The sequence below is a fragment of the Crinia signifera genome, chromosome 9 (genome assembly GCF_055691185.1).
Source record: "Crinia signifera chromosome 9, ASM5569118v1, whole genome shotgun sequence".
NCBI lineage: Eukaryota > Metazoa > Chordata > Amphibia > Anura > Myobatrachidae > Crinia > Crinia signifera.
Window position 1 is genome coordinate 150085728 of NC_139225.1, and position 18167 is coordinate 150103894.

Below are 18167 nucleotides of genomic sequence, written 5' to 3' on the forward strand. Positions count from 1 at the left end.
ATTTAAATAAAGTAAAGCAACTTCTTATTAACCTAAGCTAGTTATGTTTCCTTTTTATTGGTTATTTGGATGTAATTTTTGATAGAACACACACAATTGAACAAACTTTGGGTACTTGTGTATTTGCAGGGCGCCCACTAAACTATTTGCTTAGTGGGCTATTCTGCGTAGTGAAATCGTTATCGCATCGCATGTTTTCGTGCCGTGCGATGTGATCTCACTAGTTCATTTATTCACTGCAACCTGGCCGCAAATCGCATCGCTTCGTCCGATGCGATTTAGCACAACACCCCGAGTATACACAACTATGCAATGGGATTTAGCACACCCCCACTATCCACGTCACCCCGAAGCGTGGCGAGTGGAACGTGTCCTCCCGACCTTTTCATATCCACGCCAGCGTGGAGTTGATTTTATAAAGTGTGGCGAGCCACGAGCTTGAAGCATGGCGAGCGCAGCGAGCCCCGTGAGGGGACACGGAACACATGTAAATTAATCTGCGTCCCCTCGTGGGGCTTGCTGCGCTTGCCATGCTTCGGGCTCGGTGGCTCGCTGCGCTCGCCACACTTTATAAAAACTAATCCACGCGAACATGGATAGTGGGGGTATGAAAAGGTTGGGAGGATGCGTAACGCGTCCCCTCGCGGGGCTCGCTGCACTTGCCACGCTTCTGGCTGGCGTGGATAGTGGGTGTGTTTCAGGAACACATTCACACCTGCCATATTATACATCTAAGACCGTAATGACGACAAGTGTTAACTGGATTTTACTTAATAATAAAGAAGAAAAAAATCAAATAAACAAATTACAGTAATATCAATGTATCAAGAACAAATGAAATAATAAAACAGTCATTCTTCTGATTCTGCATCAGCAGTTTGGAAGAAGAGAAAGGGCATTAAGAATACGCTCGAAAGCGTTTTCTACGCCGACAGTCTTTCGCCAGATAAATTCCTGTATTTAGGAGTCGAGATTCTGGCGCGGTGCCTCTTTGACGTTTGTTGCACCATTTACAGCAGGGCTGGGCAACACCGGCCCTCCAGATGTTAGTGAACTACACATCCCAAGATGCTTTGCATTAGTTTTGCTATGTGGCCATGCTGAAACTGATGCAAGGCATGCTGGGATGTGTAGTTCAATAACATCTGGAGGGCCGGTGTTGCCCAGCCATGATTTACAGGATCCATAAAGGCGCTCAATGTTGTGTGTGTGTGTGTGTGAACCCCAGTCTCCGGATCTACGAAATTAAACCGGTGGTTCACCCGAACATGGTGATACCCTGCCTGCTCCAGCTGCTCGGCACGCCAGCAATCGGAGTAGATAGTCACCCCCGGTTCAATGATTGTGGCCATCAGGGTAATGGTGTCACGTCTTTGTACATGTGTCACGAAGCACTCACCGGTGTCTCTGGAAATGCCTCCAAATAGGCACTGTTGAGGCAGCATCTGTCCCACATGACTTTTCCTCTGTACAAAGAGGCTCTCATCGGCTTCAACGATTTTCCCTGGACCGCCAATCCGGCATTGGGGCTGCAGCATTAAGTCCACGGTGCAGGCCTCCCGCATCAGATTATTATACAGCACCATTTTTTACTCGACAACTTAAGTTGTCGCGCACAGAAAGTTACACTTGTGAGCTCACCGCCCATGAATAAATAAACCGTATACGAGTAAGAAAAGGTAAACGGCAACCCGGGAACCAATGTGCCGCACGGAAGCTCACCTTCTTACGACACGTTTAAATATGGCAGTGCCACATGCACTCCTTCATACTTAAGCGCATTGGGTGTCCATTAACACAGGTTTGCGTCAGTGGCAGCAAATGGTGCTGCTAGGAAAAAAACACTGACTCCTCTGTCTGTGGCAAGTTGAACATTGTGACAGGTCCTGCAGCCATCTACGTAACGGCCGCTGTGCTAATACACAACTACCGCATTAACTAGTGAAATCGCACGGCACGAAACCATGCGATGCGATTTCACTATGCCTGCGTACGTATGCAAATTAGGCGCCCCCGAAAAATACCAAACTTTGTTGCCATACATTCTTGATTAAACCTTTTCATTGATATATACTTTTATGGTATCACTTCAAAAATAAGTGGTGGTATGAGCCATCAAACCTCAAAATTCCACAATTTTGGACACTACTGCATGTTTGGCATACATATCTACTTACTTTTAAGAAACAAGATAATCCCTTAGTACCATTGCCAAAAGGAAAAACTGCGTATTTGTCATAAAATTGACAATGATAGGAGTTCTTCTATATCCAAAACTGCTGGGCCAATAGTATTCCTATTGGTTACAATGCAACAATGTACTCATGATTTCCAAACATTCTGGGGGAAATTTACCAATATGAAAAACCTAGTTTTTCGTATTGGTATTTCCCCTACGACTGCATACGACTGTTTCAGTCGTATGCAAAGTCGTGTTCCGGAGCGGAATGTACAAAGCAGTCATATATGACTGCTTTGTAACCCACCGATGTCGTAGGAATTCGTATTAGCTGGCCATATATACGGCCGCTAATACGAATTCGTACAGGCAGTCTGCACGGATCAGTCAGATCCGTGCAGGCTGCAGTGTGTAAAAAATAATAGAAAAATTAAATAAAAAAATAAAAAACAGCGTGGGGTCCCCCCCACAGCTGTAACCAGCACCAAGCTGAAGGAGCCGGGGACGGTAATTAAAAATCAGGGAACCCGACAAATAGGGGTTCCCCGATTTTTAACAACCAGCCCCAGGCTCCAGGTCCGGGGCTGGTTCCCAAAATACGGGGGACAAAATGACTAGGGGTAAGAACCAGCCCCAGGCCAAACCAGCCAGCAGGGTAATGTCACAGCCGGGGGACACTTATGATATAAGGTCCCGCGGCCAAAACATTAACCCTACCGACCAGTCAGCCTGGCCAGGGGCCCTGGGGGAGTGGGGACCCCCCCAATGAAGGGGTCCCCCCCCCTCCAGGACTTACCTGACCAGGCTGAAGCCTGGTGCTGTCCCCGGTGACCCTGGGCTGTGGTCACCGGGCTGATCTTTGTGTAAAAAAAAGAATAAACTATTGTCTAATACTGGTGAACTATGAGTCCCAGCAAGCCTCCCCCGCAAGCTGGGACTTGGAGAACCACAAGTCCCAGCCTGCGGGGCATTAAAGGGCCCGCTGGGTCTTGTAGTTCCACAGTTTTAAAAATAGTAAAATAAAACACACTGACACACACTTAAAATAAAACTTTAATACATACAAAGCCCTTACATACTGATACTTACCTATCTTCTTCCCGTAGGTAGCCCTGGTCCTGATGTCCTGCTCCATGTCGACGTCGCTGTCGGCGTCCGGAGTCCGACGAAATCCATGGAGGAACCTGTGGAAGGAAACCATACTCACCTGTCCCAGGGCGACGTAGTCCAGGTAAGGGTCTTTGCAAAAAAACAAACCGACACGCGAAACCAGACCGGACAGATGAGCCGCACGGTGTTTGTGTACATCGTGCGGCTCCGCCTCCCGAATGCCGCTATTGGCCGCCTTGCGGCCTAGTGGCCAATCAGGAGCCGCTAGGCCGCAAGGCGGCTAATAGCGGCATTCGGGAGGCGGAGCCGCACGATGTACACAAACACCGTGCGGCTCATCTGTCTGGTCTGGTTTCGCGTGTCGGTTTGTTTTTTTGCAAAAACCCTTACCTGGACTACGTCGCCCTGGGACAGGTGAGTATGGTTTCCTTCCACAGCTTCCTCCATGGATTTTGTCGGACTCCGGACGCCGACGCCATCGCCGACGTCGACATGGAGCAGACCGCCGACACAGGACTGCAGGACATTAGGACCAGGGCTACCTACGGGAAGAAGATAGGTAAGTATTAGTATGTAAGGGCTTTGTATGTATTAAAGTTTTATTTTAAATGTGTGTCAGTGTGTTTTATTTTACTATTTTTAATACTGTGGAACTACAAGACCCAGCGGGCCCTTTAATGCCCCGCAGGCTGGGACTTGTGGTTCTCCAAGTCCCAGCTTGCGGGGGAGGCTTGCTGGGACTCATAGTTCCCCAGTATTAGACAATAGTTTATTCTTTTTTTTTCACAAAGATCAGCCCGGTGACCACAGCCCAGGGTCACCGGGGACAGCACCAGGCTTCAGCCTGGTCAGGTAAGTCCTGGAGGGGGGGGGACCCCTTCATTGGGGGGTCCCCACTCCCCCAGGGCCCCTGGCCAGGCTGACCGGTCAGGGGATTAATGTTTTGGCCGCGGGACCTTATATCATAAGTGTCCCCCGGCTGTGACATTACCCTGCTGGCTGGTTTGGCCTGGGGCTGGTTCTTAAAATACGGGGGACCCCTAGTCATTTTGTCCCCCGTATTTTGGGAACCAGCCCCAGACCTGGAGCCTGGGGCTGGTTGTTAAAAATCGGGAAACCCCTATTTGTCGGGTTCCCTGATTTTTAATTACCGTCCCCGGCTCCTTCAGCCTGGTGCTGGTTACAGCTGTGGGGGGGACCCCACGCTGGTTTTTTTTTAATATTTATTTATTTTTCTATTTTTTAACACTAAAGCCTGCATGGATCTGACTGATCCGTGCAGGCTAAAGCCAAATACGACAGGACAATCAAGGTGTATTTTCCTGTCGTATTTGCGTGGGTGTTTTACACCACTTAGCAGCCGTATTATCAATACGGCTGCTTAGTACATCAGGAACCACCATTCTTTTGAATGGTGATTTCTGTCGTATTCTATCGATGGTGTAGACATTTGTATTTGTAATTACAAATACGAATGTTCCATTTTTAGGAATACGAATTGTTGTATTTTCGGGATTGTAAATCCCGAAAATACAAATGTGTAAAAAATAGGTGTATTTCTGCCTACGAATACACCTATTTTTTACGAATCCATTTTGGTAAATTTCCCCCTCTATAGCTAGGGTAATAACGCTGATACTGTAGGTACTGAATGTCCCCTCACTGGACTGCTGATCTTTCAAGCTTATTTTTAATTATAAACCGATGCCACCATATTATTTGTCCAGCAGGTCTAAAGTTTGACTAGTTACCAGTATCCCCACATATATAATTAGCCACAATTTTTTATGATGTAAGAAAAACATATGTTACCGCAGGTGCATGCATTTCTGTCCTTTCATCCGGGACCCATATGTTTATTTACTAGTGCACTGTTCATTGGTTCCAATTTTGATTAATTTAGATCAATTAAAATTGATCTTAATTGGTGTTAGGGTTCCAGGGCTAAAACATACATTTACTAAGATTTTTACATTATTTTAAAATATTAGTAAATAAGTGTTTTAGCTCTGGAAGTATCCAACATTGATATGACACTGAACAAAATTAATATATATATATATATATATGTTTTATTTATATAGCGCTCTTTCGCAAATAGTACTCAATAAATATATAAATAGATAGATATATCTTTATATTAGGACCAATAGCCTGGACATGATACTGCGACCAGAGAAGACGCCTGCTATTTTAGTGCACCAATAGAAAACTTCTTAATTTCTGATGCCCCACAACCCTCATTGACCAGCACGTTTCCGTACCTGTAGAAGTGGTTAGCCACCCAAGAAACCCGTCTTATCAGCACATTTCCATACTTGTAGAATCGGTCAGCCCCCCATGAAACCCGTCTTATCAGCACATTTCCTTACCTGTAGAAGTGGTCCGCCACCCAAAAAACACGTAATAATTTGGAAACTGAATAGACATAAGCCTATGAGATGTTACCTGCTCATAATACCTCTGTTTTGGAATAAATATTTTTGTTAGTTACCTTTGTCAGACCATTCACTCTCAATTTTATCACTATTGGTCCTAACATTGAATGAGATCAATATCCGGAAAATTGGTACATACATCTACCCAACCTGTGCCCAAGAGTTACTCTTTTACCTGGTTACTTCAAAGGGGATTATGGATTCCCCCTCACAAGGCAGCAGAATAGACCTCTGTTTAGAGGAATGGCCTGGAACTAACCTGCTACTAAGACTACCCTAGAAGGTTGGTTTACAGGAAAACTTTGCTGATTACTCTTTTAATTGCTTCATTTCTCAATCCGTATATAATAGGATTCATCATTGGAGTTAGAAGGTTGTACCCTATTGTAGCCACCCTGTTTCCTAACCCCGATACTCTTTTCCCACCAGAAGATGGACGGAAATACACGGAAACAATAGTGGCGTAGAACAGGCAAACTGTGGTCAGATGGGAGGAGCAAGTTGAGAAGGACTTCTGCCTTCCTTGGGTAGAATGAAGCCGGAATAGGGCCATCAAGATGAACATGTACGATAGGATAATGCATATGAAAGGTGCACCCACCAATACCGCCCCCTCAGATAGAATAAGAGAGAAGTTGGAAGTAGCATCTGAGTCCGAGATTTTCAAGACCTCCGTGATCTCACAGAAGAAGTGGTTCACGTGCTTTATTCCTGTGTAGCGCAGAGTGGTCGCCATGAGCGTGTGCAGTAAGGCGTGGAAACAAGCGGCTGTCCAGGAAATGACCACCAGCGAGATGCACAGGCCGCGACTCATCATCGCCGTGTATCTCAACGGGCTGCAGATGGCCACATAACGGTCGTATGCCATGACAGCCAAGAGGTTGTTCTCCAGGATTCCAAAAATGATAAAGAAAAACATCTGGGTAATGCATGACGGGAAGCTGAGAGACCTGGTGGTGGACAGTAGGGTGGAGAGAAGAGTTGGGATGGTGCTGGTGGTGAAGCTAATATCTACCAGGGAGAGGTTGCTCAGGAAAAAGTACATGGGTGAGTGCAGCATCTGGTCATACGCAATGCAGGAGAGGATAATCAGATTTCCTGTCAGCGTCACCAGGTACATGGCAAAGAAAATCGAGAACAGGTAAATCCGCAACAGGGGGACATCGGAAAATCCCAAAAGCACAAACTTGACAGAGGAGGAATTTCCAACGAACATCACAAACTGAACTAGGGAAACAAAATATTAGGATGTTATTATAATAGCTATAAAGACTGATCAATAATACATATTACTGAGTAATAGGGTGGAGTGAAAAAATTGAAATTGAGAAATTCTAAATCGGCTAGTGTAAAAAAGTTGTGACTTGACCTGAATAAGAAACGTGCTAAAGCAACATCTTCTGTTCTGGCAAGAGGCCTAAAGTTTCACTTTTTAGGTGAAAATAACGAAACCTATGAAGAAGCTCCGATCTAGTTATAATTATGTCAGAACGTCTTAGAGTGGTTCATTAATATACTTTAGCATAGTAAAAGAGCGTACAAACTTGTCCTAGTGCAAAGTGACTGACTTTGGCGGTATTTTTTTACCGCCAATTATCCCTGATAATTGACCCATTTTCATGGTCACAATAGTGAATATTGTGTGTTTTTTCCTGAATATTTTTTTTTTTTGGAGAGGATGCTCCGTAGTTGAAGTGACTAAGAAAAAAAACTTGGGGCAAAAAATCAGGGTAAATCCCTTTTGTTTGGCCTTAATAGAATAATGTACACCTGTGTCTTCTAATGTCCAACAACCACTTTACTGAATGCTCCAGTAAGTTCAGTAACAATGCATTACACTCTGTTCTTTAGGTGCAGTATTTAAAACACGTCTGTTTATTGTCTTTACTTGTGGCAGTTTATTTTAAACATATATTGGTCTGAAAAACAGTTTTGCATCCCCTATGCTGAGAACATGAATGGGCTGCATTACAGCATATAATTATGCCAAAGATAACCCAATATATTAACAGTTAAATACGTTGAAGTGTATAATGATGTAATAAACAAATACATCTAATGTTTAGAAAAATAAAATAAATTGATTCAATAATATCCCATTCAATAGCTCAGGGGTCCTCGAACTATTTTGCTCTGGGACTCCATCAGGCAATAAAATATTTACGGGACTCCTTGAATCACTGACTGAGATTAGAAAATGTATCAGCTTGATGGTCAGCAACATAGAGTCGCGACCCCATGCTGAGAAGGTTGGGACCCACTTTGGGGTCAGGACCCACAGTTTGAGAACCGCTGCAATAGCTCATTTATGTTCCCAGCATAGGGGATGCAAAACTGTTTTTCTGTCAATAAACAGAAGTGATATGTAAAATGAAATGTTAGACAGTTTACACTGTTACTTGTAATACTAATGTAACAGTTACTGTTTTTCAATAACAGACCAACAGTTATTTCTTATTTATGTACACAGGATTGTCTATCTTTGTATATGCACTGCAAAGAGAGCAGCATAATTCCAATTACCTCCTCACTGGTATGAAATTAGCAAGATCTAACAACCAGCCACTGTTCTTGATAAGACAAAATATATACCGCACTCACAGTGCTCCAAAAAATGCTAAATAGTATGTGTTTTTTTTTTTTAAATGTATATATTGCTAAAACAGTGCAGGGTTTTTTTTTATACTTGATTGGCATTACTATCACAAAACATTCCTAAATTCATATAAGGTTGGGGAAAATATAATCAGTTTTACTTCATATGTGCTATTGTCCTGTTATATAGAAGGTTGGTAGGATATTACTAGTGAAAAGGTAATGAGGCTTTTCTGTGAACTGTTGTATCACTGCCTTTTGGCCCTTATTCAAACCTGATCGCAGTAGAAATTTGTTTGCAAAATGGTCAAAAAAATGCTGCACTGCAGGTGGGGCAGATGTAACACGTGCAGAGATAGTTAAATTTGGGTGGGGTGTGTTGAAACTGAAATCTAAATTGCAGTGTAAAAATAATGCAGCCAGTATTTACCCTGCACAGAAACAAAATAACTCACACAAATCTAACTCTCTCTGCACATGTTACATCTGCCCCACCTGCAGTGCAGCATTTTTTTGCCTATTTTGAGTACAAATTTCTACTGCGATCAGGTCTGATTAAGGGCCATTATGCAGTGTTATATTTCACACAGTGTCACTGAAATTCCATTTAGAGTATTTGTGCTTCTATTCTAAACACGTTCAGGAGAAAATACTCAATATTCACAACTGTGACCATGAAAATGGGTCAATTATCAGGGATTTTTTCTCCCGCCAAAGTCAGTCACTTTGCACTAGGACAAGCTCTTACTGTTTTTTACTATGCTAAAGTATATTAATGAACCACTCTAAGATGTCCTGACATAATTATAACTAGATCGGAGCTTCATCTTCATAGGTTTCGTTATTTCCACCTAAAAAGTGAAACTTCAGGCCTCTTGCCAAAACAAAAGATGTTGATTCAGATCAAAACGCTTTTGCACGTTTCTTACTCAAGTCAAGTCACAACTTTTCCACACAGCCGATTTTGAATATCTCAATTTCAATTTTTTTCACTCCGCCCTACTGAGTAATTCCTGGAACCTGAATTGTGCCGTACATAGAGGTTCACTACTCAAAGCTATGGGCAGATTTCAATGGATTGTAATGTATGGTATTTTTTGGGGGGGAAAAGTAAAATAAGCATATTACACTATTCACCATTACAGTATATGCATAACCCCAAATTAACGGGAGCATTTATGGTGTAAAGTCAAATTTTGTCTTCAGAAGCAGATATAGAAGAAACCCAGCTGATCTCTGCACCTTAATAAGTTGGGCTGGGGGTGCATATATAGTGTGATCGAAAAACACCACGGGCGAGATGCAAAAGAGTGCGATTTTTGAACATGTGAATTTTTTAGGTAAAAAACATTTACTAGTAATCGCACATGTAGTAACGTGTGAATTGCCGTAAAATTTGCACGTTTTGACATGTCTAAAAATCGCACATTCAAAATCGCATCCAGATGTTTTCTCATAGAAAGCTTCAAAATCGCGACTGTCCTCGGGCACCCCTAAAATGACCAAAAATCGCAAAACAAATAGACAAGGTCCAGGCTGGCGAGTTTGACAGAACCATGCACTGATGAGATCTGTGCATGGTACTTTCAAAAAAGTGTTGTAAAGTAAAATTTAACGACCCCCCCCTCCCCCAGCACACCAGGCTCATTGAGCCAGTCCTAGGTCCCCAAATACAGGGGAAAACAATCATGGGGGTCCCACGTATTTAAGAAACCAGCAATGGGCTCTTGGACCAGTCCTGGTTTCAAAAATACGGGGTCAAAAAAACTGAAAAACCGCACATGTCTGAAAAATCACACATTTTCGTGACTAAAGAATAGCATGCAATTTCTGATTGGTTAAAATTTGCACTCTATGACGTACCAATTTTGTAAAAAAAAATGCACATTTGACGCATGTTATATAATGCGATTTTCAGCTGTCTAAAAAATTGTACCCTGTTACATCTCGCCCCACATTTACCAACATGTCCCATAATGGTATTTGTCTTTACCGCATTCATTAAGAATTGTTTTACAATTATATCTGATTTTAAATGAACAAACTTTAGGTGACAGAGTACAATGGAGATGCTATAAGATTGAGAGAAGAAGAGAAGGTCCAGGCTGTCTATTTTGGGCTAATGCCCATGGCCAATGTCACACTGGGGGCATGAAGGGCCCATCAGATCGAGATTCCCCTATGGTAGTGGCTAGTCTCCAGGCTTGGGTAACCATTAGTAAGTGCAGGGCCTCAGCCTCTTGTATAAATACTGTTACGCAGTGTAGACAGTATTTAATGGTCCTGTGTAGTATAATGTAACCCCTACCAGGGGTTCTCCCAGTGTTCCTGTTGGCCAATCCAACCCTGACCCAAACCTATGCCCTCACTGCCTGACCTTCCTTACCTGTGTTCCTGTATTATTTGCAGAGAAGGGAACTGTTCAAAATTGTTAATGTACTTTAATGTAGTTATGAGTTCAGGTGTCCGATGGAGAATGTAAAGGGTAAATGACATGTGAGTGTGGCTGTGATTAGAAGGTAAAGGATGGAAGGTACAGGGCTGTCATTAGCTGTAAGCGGAGGTCAGTTTGGCTGGGAAGGGAACCGAAGAACACGGGGAGCAGAACATTAGATAATGCCGAGAATTTCCAGGCAAACGTAAGACGTATAAATAGACCTGGAACTGGCTGTGTCAGGAGTACATGCAGCAGCGTCCTGAGGGCTTTTCCCAAAACAACTAAATAATGAGCTAAGCACATAGTTTAATTATATTTAATGAACGTATACCATGTGGATCTTACTGTAGAAAATACATAAATGTTATCTACAAAAATACACAAGTCAAGGACAAAAAAATATCTAAAGTCCAAATTAAAGTCCCTTATTATGGCAATAAGTTACCACACGGCGGCTGTCCATCCTGTATGCGATGTGGCATCAAGTCCACATTTTTCTTGGGATGGCCATCGGTATGCCGTCATTGATTGTGATACGTTGGGTATACATAGATGGCTGTATACGACGCAATTGATGACTATCATTGGTTTAACAAATGGATGTCATTGCTGTACTTTAACTGACTGGCCTATGGGCCAATCAGAAGCTGGGGGTGGGTCTTTGTGGGTGTCAGGGGAGGTGCTATGCTCCATGTTTCGGCACTCTGTAGAAACAAAAACAAGAAAATAACCATCAGTTATTGAATACCATCGATGGGTGGAAATCATCTGGTTGTCCCCCCATTAAAGTCCCCCATGAATGTTTTGTAAACATATTGTAAATTGTCCAGTGGATGGGGCATAGCTTATCCTCAATGGAACTGCTTGTCTTCAACTAAATGGTGGCAAATGGGGGTATGACGATCTCCCAATACCATTAAGTAGCAATTAGTATTGAGCTTGCATTCTAAAGGAATACAGAAGCAGGGATACTGTATGCAAATTATTCCAATGGAGGTAAGTACTGTAGGATTGTAGATGTTCCTAGGATCCCCGAGATTGGCCTTCGGCAGGGCCGGCGCTACCCGCTCAGCAGAGGATGCAAAGCAGGTAGGCACCGGGCAGGAGAGGCGCTACTGTCCCTGCTCTGCATTCGCAGCTGTCTCTGACTCTCTGAGGCTGCTGCTGCGCCTATCACACTGCAGGGCACGCAGCAGCGCCGGAGGCACAGAGTTCCTTCCAGGCTCCTATAGTATACATCAGGGCAGCAGTAGTACTAAAAGGGGCGGGGCTACACGGACGGAGGGGGCGGGGCTACACAGACGGAAGGGCGGGGCTATGAGGGAGCAAGACTGAAGAGAGACACAGGAGAGACTGAGCTGCCAGGACAGCAGACTAAAGTGTGAGTGTACTAATGTTGGCAACTGGTGTGGACACGTGTATAGGCAGGCAGCATTACCAATGTCAGCAACTGGTGTGAGCATGTGTGTAGGCAGCATTACTTATGTCGGCAACTGATGTGGGGATGTGTATAGGTAGTGCTACTAATGTCGGCAACTGGTGTGAGCATGTGTGTAGGCAGCATTACTAATGTCGGCAACTGATGTGGGGATGTGTATAGGTAGTGCTACTAATGTCGGCAACTGGTGTGAGCATGTGTGTAGACATCGCTACTAATGTTGGCAACTGATGTAAACATGTGTATAGTCAGCGCTACTAATGTCAGCAACTGGTGTGGGCACATGTATAGTCAGTGCTACTAATGTCAACAACTGGTGTGAGCATGTGTATAGCCAGCGCTACTAATGTCAACAACTGGTGTGGGCACGTGTATAGTCAGTGCTACTAATGTCGGCAACTGGTGTGGGCACGTGTATAGTTAGCGCTACTAATGTCAGCAACTGGTGTTGGCACATGTATAGTCAGTGCTACTAATGTCGGCAACTGGTGTGAGCATGTGTGTAGACATCGCTACTAATGTCGGCAACTGATGTAGGCACGTGTATAGTCAGTTCTACTAATGTCGGCAACTGCTGTGGGCACACATGTATAGTCAGCGCTATTAATGTCGGCAACTGGTGTGGGCACGTGTATAGTCAGTGCTACTAATGTCGGCAACTGCTGTGGGCACGTGTATAGTTAGCGCTACTAATGTCGGCAACTGCTGTGGGCACGTGTATAGTTAGCGCTACTAATGTCGGCAACTGCTGTGGGCACGTGTATAGTCAGCGCTACTAATATCGGCAACTGGTGTAGGCACGTATATAGTTAGCGCTACTAATGTCAGCAACTGGTGTGGGCACGTATATAGTTAGCGCTACTAATGTCGGCAACTGCTGTGGGCACGTATATAGTTAGCGCTACTAATGTCGGTATTGAAGTACATTTATTTATATATGCAAAGTCTAACTAATTTATTCATTTCGCACGCAACCAATAATTGAATGTCCAGATTTATAATCAATGAATATTATTTATAAGTGTAAACTGATGAAACTGTATCATGGATTACAAAATATATCAATACAGGTATTTATACATGATAACGATTATATATTCCAGCATCCTTAAATAAAGCTAACCTCAGTGTTAAATAATGTGTATGTGTATTACAGTGCTGGGAGGGGGCGTGGCTTATGAAGAAGCAGCCATTTTGTGATACCAAGTCTTTGTGTCCGCCATTTTAGATACCGCCGCATGGCATTCAAACATCTTATGGTAACTGTCGGCCATCTTAGATTCCACTACATGGCACACAAAGGAAACCTTAACAAAAGACTAATAACTTCCGCCTGGCAATCACACATACTGACTGTATGTTCATAATTCCTTTCCACAACATTTATTCCAAATTACCTCTAGCTTGCATCATACGATACGCTCAATCCTTACAATATAACTCGCATATTCAGCAAACACACTTTACCTGCAGCATACACAATTAATATCATTTAAGCTACAATGTACTTCTCTGTACAGAACACCTAACTGGCACATACAATCTATGGCCTTGCTATATCATACTCACATCCCATGCCGTTACACACACACCATCCGAGCATCATGCTATCAACATTTGTTACATATAAGTTGGATTTATCCGATAGTTTATCTAGATATTCTCACATGATATCACACAAAGCATTCACACTCTTCAATACACAGAGTCCATACAATGTTCACGCATAGCCTTACACATGCATTCAAATACCAAGAATCCCTTTGAGAACAACACACTCTCTTTCATACAAAGAGTCCATACCATATACTACAGAACTCCTTTGCAACCAATCCCTTGGACACACACAGTGGCTAGTTTAACTATCCAGACACATAGCAGAGAAAAGCAAGCTATTTACACTCCTTGCATACAAACGATCCAGGAACTAGGCCTCTGCTTTTCCACATGGCAGCAGCAGGCTTAGACCTCACTTTGGCCCTTATTCAGATTCGAGCGGTACGGCCCGCGTGCGGCCGTACCGCCGATGTTTTCCGTCTGCACATGCGCAGAGGTCAATCTGCGCATGTGCAGGCGAATTCGCCGCACATAAATTTACTACGCCGCAAAGGGGGCGTATAGGGGAGTGAGGGGCTTCATGCCCTCATTTCCCTATGTATACGCCCCGCGTTTCATGGGCGTTCCCATGCAAACGCGGGGCGTACGCATGCTAATGAGGGCATGACGCAACTCATGGGGGCGGAAAGCTGACGTCGCCGGATGTCAGCTTTCAGCCCCCATACAAGCTACCACACGGACGATTGTCCGTGTGGTCTCAGCTTGCGGGAGCTGCCGCGGCGTGCGGACCTGCCTTCGATGGTCGACGACCATCGAATGCAGGGGGCAGCTCCCACCATGGTGGAGGCGTAGCCTCCACCATTTTTATGCGGATCGCCAGCCGTCCGTGTACGGACGGCCGTGGCGATCCGTAGGGTGGGCGGGGATTCGTCTGGTGCGGTCGGAGCCGCATATGCGGCTCGACCGCACCAACCAGAATAAGGGCCTTTATCCACATGTAAACGTACACGGCTATATCTACCAATTTAAGCATATCCTTACTCACATTCATAACATCTACACATACCCATATATATATATCAGATTCCAATCATTACTTTATCTCTTACAGTCACGTTTCACATACCTTCCAATCATTTGACCTTCTCAGACCTTCAACACTCTATACCTGAATCATACTCTCATGAATAAGCTCTATCCATTATCAATATTCCGAGCCATGCCTGATACACAGTAATATAAACATTTGATACTTATCCCTCACTCATGTCCTGGCGAGTCCAGTCCCATAACTCCTTCCGTCTCCTGCTAAAATCACACACTAACCTATTTGATTTTCTCTGGCTTTCAAGAGAACTCTCGGGGGAGGAGTTGATCCTATTGTCTTTCCCTGGTATCACTTAGCTTATGTTTACAGTATCTTGTGACTGGCTTAGCTGCTTTCCAGAGAACCATTCATTCACCTCCTTTCATTAGCCTACAGACACGCCCCTCTGTTACTGTATTTTAAATCTTATGTGAACTTATGATTTGTAATAACATGTGAGTGCAATATGATATGGAATTCTAATAACTGTCATCTGACAGTTATTATAATTTCGCACATTTTGAGTCCAAACATGACATTATGTTATATCTAAAAATATGTAAATTAATATTCGATCTTTTCCTTACTTATGAGATATGAATAATATTTATCTCAGACTATATTAATTTAGTGGGCATGATTATAATTATGATTTATGGAAATTATATGCTGGGAGAAATTAGGTATTGACAGTCGCCCATTTGACAGATTATAATAACTGTCACATTAATAATGCATAATTTCCGCATTAATTTTCATAATTCATAAAATTTCAATATTTTTCATAAAAATATTTTTCATTGATAAAAAAGATTTTTAAAGGGTGGAACTTATGTGTATGTGTATAAAGAAGGGGATGTATCATTTTTGCGCAATGGCTTAATCCGAGATTAATAATAAATGGGGGAGGGCATTTACTTAACGCCGGCATGTCCAGACTATGACCTCACAATAGTTGTAGGGCCACAGCCCAGACACACACGACTGAATGATACATTTGGGGAGTGTATGTGTAGCTGTTTAGGTGGGTGTAGTGTTCCTGCATAGGTGTTGTGTAACCTACCGCAGGGTGTACAGGGTTGTACAACCTTCATATGTCCTACAAAGGATGCTGGGTAAACATGGATGAACAACATAACAAAAAAAACAATTTAACAGAGTATTATAAAGATTTCCTGAAAGAGTGGAGAACAGTCATTTCTCCTTGGGCAGTAGGGGATTAAAAAAACCTGAGTAGGGTCCCAGGGTAAAAAACCTTCTACGCCCTTTTGGGTCATTCCTAGTGTCTCTTGACATTAAAACTATGGGCCAAAGAAAAAAGTCTCTAGTGGGTCTTCTGCTCATCACGACGTGGGGTCGTCTGGGGTTCATCATTCTCTTGGTCGGCTTGTGTATTTCGTCGGCTCTTGGGGCTTTCTAGCTGGGTTCCTGTCTAGTCATCTGTCGGTATCCAAATCGTCATCTCGAGGACCATCATCTGTCTACGGCTGGGCTCATCTCTCCTTCTCCATTGCATCTGTAGGAAAAAGAAGTATCAATATTTTTGCATTTCCACCTATTTTCCCTACCATCCTTGGCTTCTTGTATTCCATCCGATCCACTTGTAGACTTCCGATAGTTCTGTCGTCGACTTGTTTCCCTGCAGAGACATAAACAGAAAGAACTTCCCAAGTGTTAGAAAAACATCCCGCCTCCCACATCTGCGAAGCTTCTACACTCCAGAGTGCTATAGTTTAACCCTCGCCTTACTGTCTTTTGACACTAGGTGGCGCTCTAATTTATTTAAGGGTATTTCTACCCTGTACTACCAAACCTCTTTCAATTTAACCTCTATACCACTCCATATATTACAAATACAGTTTTCTGCGCCAGATAATCTGTGTTCTTCTTCGGAAAAATGTGACTAGAGGAAATCTGAGATATTCAGAATATTCAATCTCTCATTTTCCTCTTCTCCGTCTAATCACTAGGGACTATCAGTTACTTGACATCTGGACCTAACACTATCAATATCTTGAGATTTTTAAATCTCATTTAAAAAACACTGTAATATATATCTCGTTGTCTAGGGGATGAAACTTTTTCAATGTTAGGTCCATACGCTCTCCATGCAATTAGGAGCAATAGGGGTTTCCAAATTCAATGCGTCACATTTTACCGGGTCCAATCACAGCTCTTTCCGGCTTACTAAACAACTAACAGAAAAACAAATCTTTAGACACCTTACACGACATATGTCTGATTCTCCGAACCATTCAAAACAAACAATGACAATCAAACAAACAAAAGAGAGTACGTATAAACTATCCATTAACTTCCATTTCTCCTTACCTGATTCCTAAGAACCTGGACTGACAATTACATCACATACAAGTCACCACTAGGTGGCTATTAACCTTTAACCACTTCCCTATATCTATGTGTTTACATACATATGTGTCATGGGAACTATATGTCATGTAATGAACAAGCATGTTTCAAAAACAAATTTCCTTATACGTCATTACCCTGGTACCTAGGGTGGATCGTATGCAGTACTCCTTTGAATAGAACATGTTATCTTGTTCTCTACCTTTCCTCGTGTTCTATACCTGTATGTCTTACCATAGTCTAAACCTTCATGTGTTCGCTGTAATATTGTGTTCTACTCTTAAATCTTTAATCTACTTGCTAAAAGGGGAGAAAGAAAATTTAGGAGTCTTGCTGGTTACCGTTCTTCTTGTGCGACATCTCTGCTTCTCTATACCTACAGCAGTTATTAACCTGGGGATGTAATTAATTTCAAATACAATTTGGCATTCTCAATTTATCTTGTTACCTTAATACTTATTACCTGAGTCAGTGTGAAACCAGTATACCTACTTCTCCAGCTGTCAATTTGGCGTCAACTGTACATTCTCTTACCACTTGGGAAAAACAAACAGCATCCTCTCTGGCTGTTTGACTCCGCCTTACATTTGACTTCTCTCGTCTCGGCGATGACAGCTGTCTTGAATATTGCGTCAACACTTACTAATCCTTAACAAGGAGTTGACACAGGGTATAGGTTAGTCAGTTTCACAATTACATCAGACACTTTAGAATAACTGGTCCCATTATATATGAATGGGGGGGTATTGCTACTTCCGCATTAACAGTCTAATTGCATCTGTGTCATCACTTTTCCTATTGCCTCTTCCTATACCACAGTTTTAAACAAACACTATGCCTCCTCTTACCTCGCGTTGATGAGAGCAGACATTGTTTTCAATTCTTATTGTGTAATTCATCCGGTTCGAAGCTATCAACACTGGGAAATTCTAAACTTGCTGCCTGTGTATTCCTTT

The 18167-nt window shown here is 42.9% G+C and overlaps 1 protein-coding gene across 1 annotated transcript; it reads right to left on the reverse strand.

Moving 5' to 3' along the window:
- Positions 1-6016: 6016 nt before the first annotated feature.
- LOC146036976 (olfactory receptor 1f45-like) lies at positions 6017-17571 on the reverse strand. The gene is made up of 2 exons (XM_083160801.1): positions 17553-17571; positions 6017-6954 (listed from the first exon to the last, which is right to left on the reverse strand). Exons 1-2 carry the CDS (start codon positions 17569-17571, stop codon positions 6017-6019), a joined length of 957 nt encoding a protein of 318 aa, XP_083016927.1.
- Positions 17572-18167: the final 596 nt, after the last annotated feature.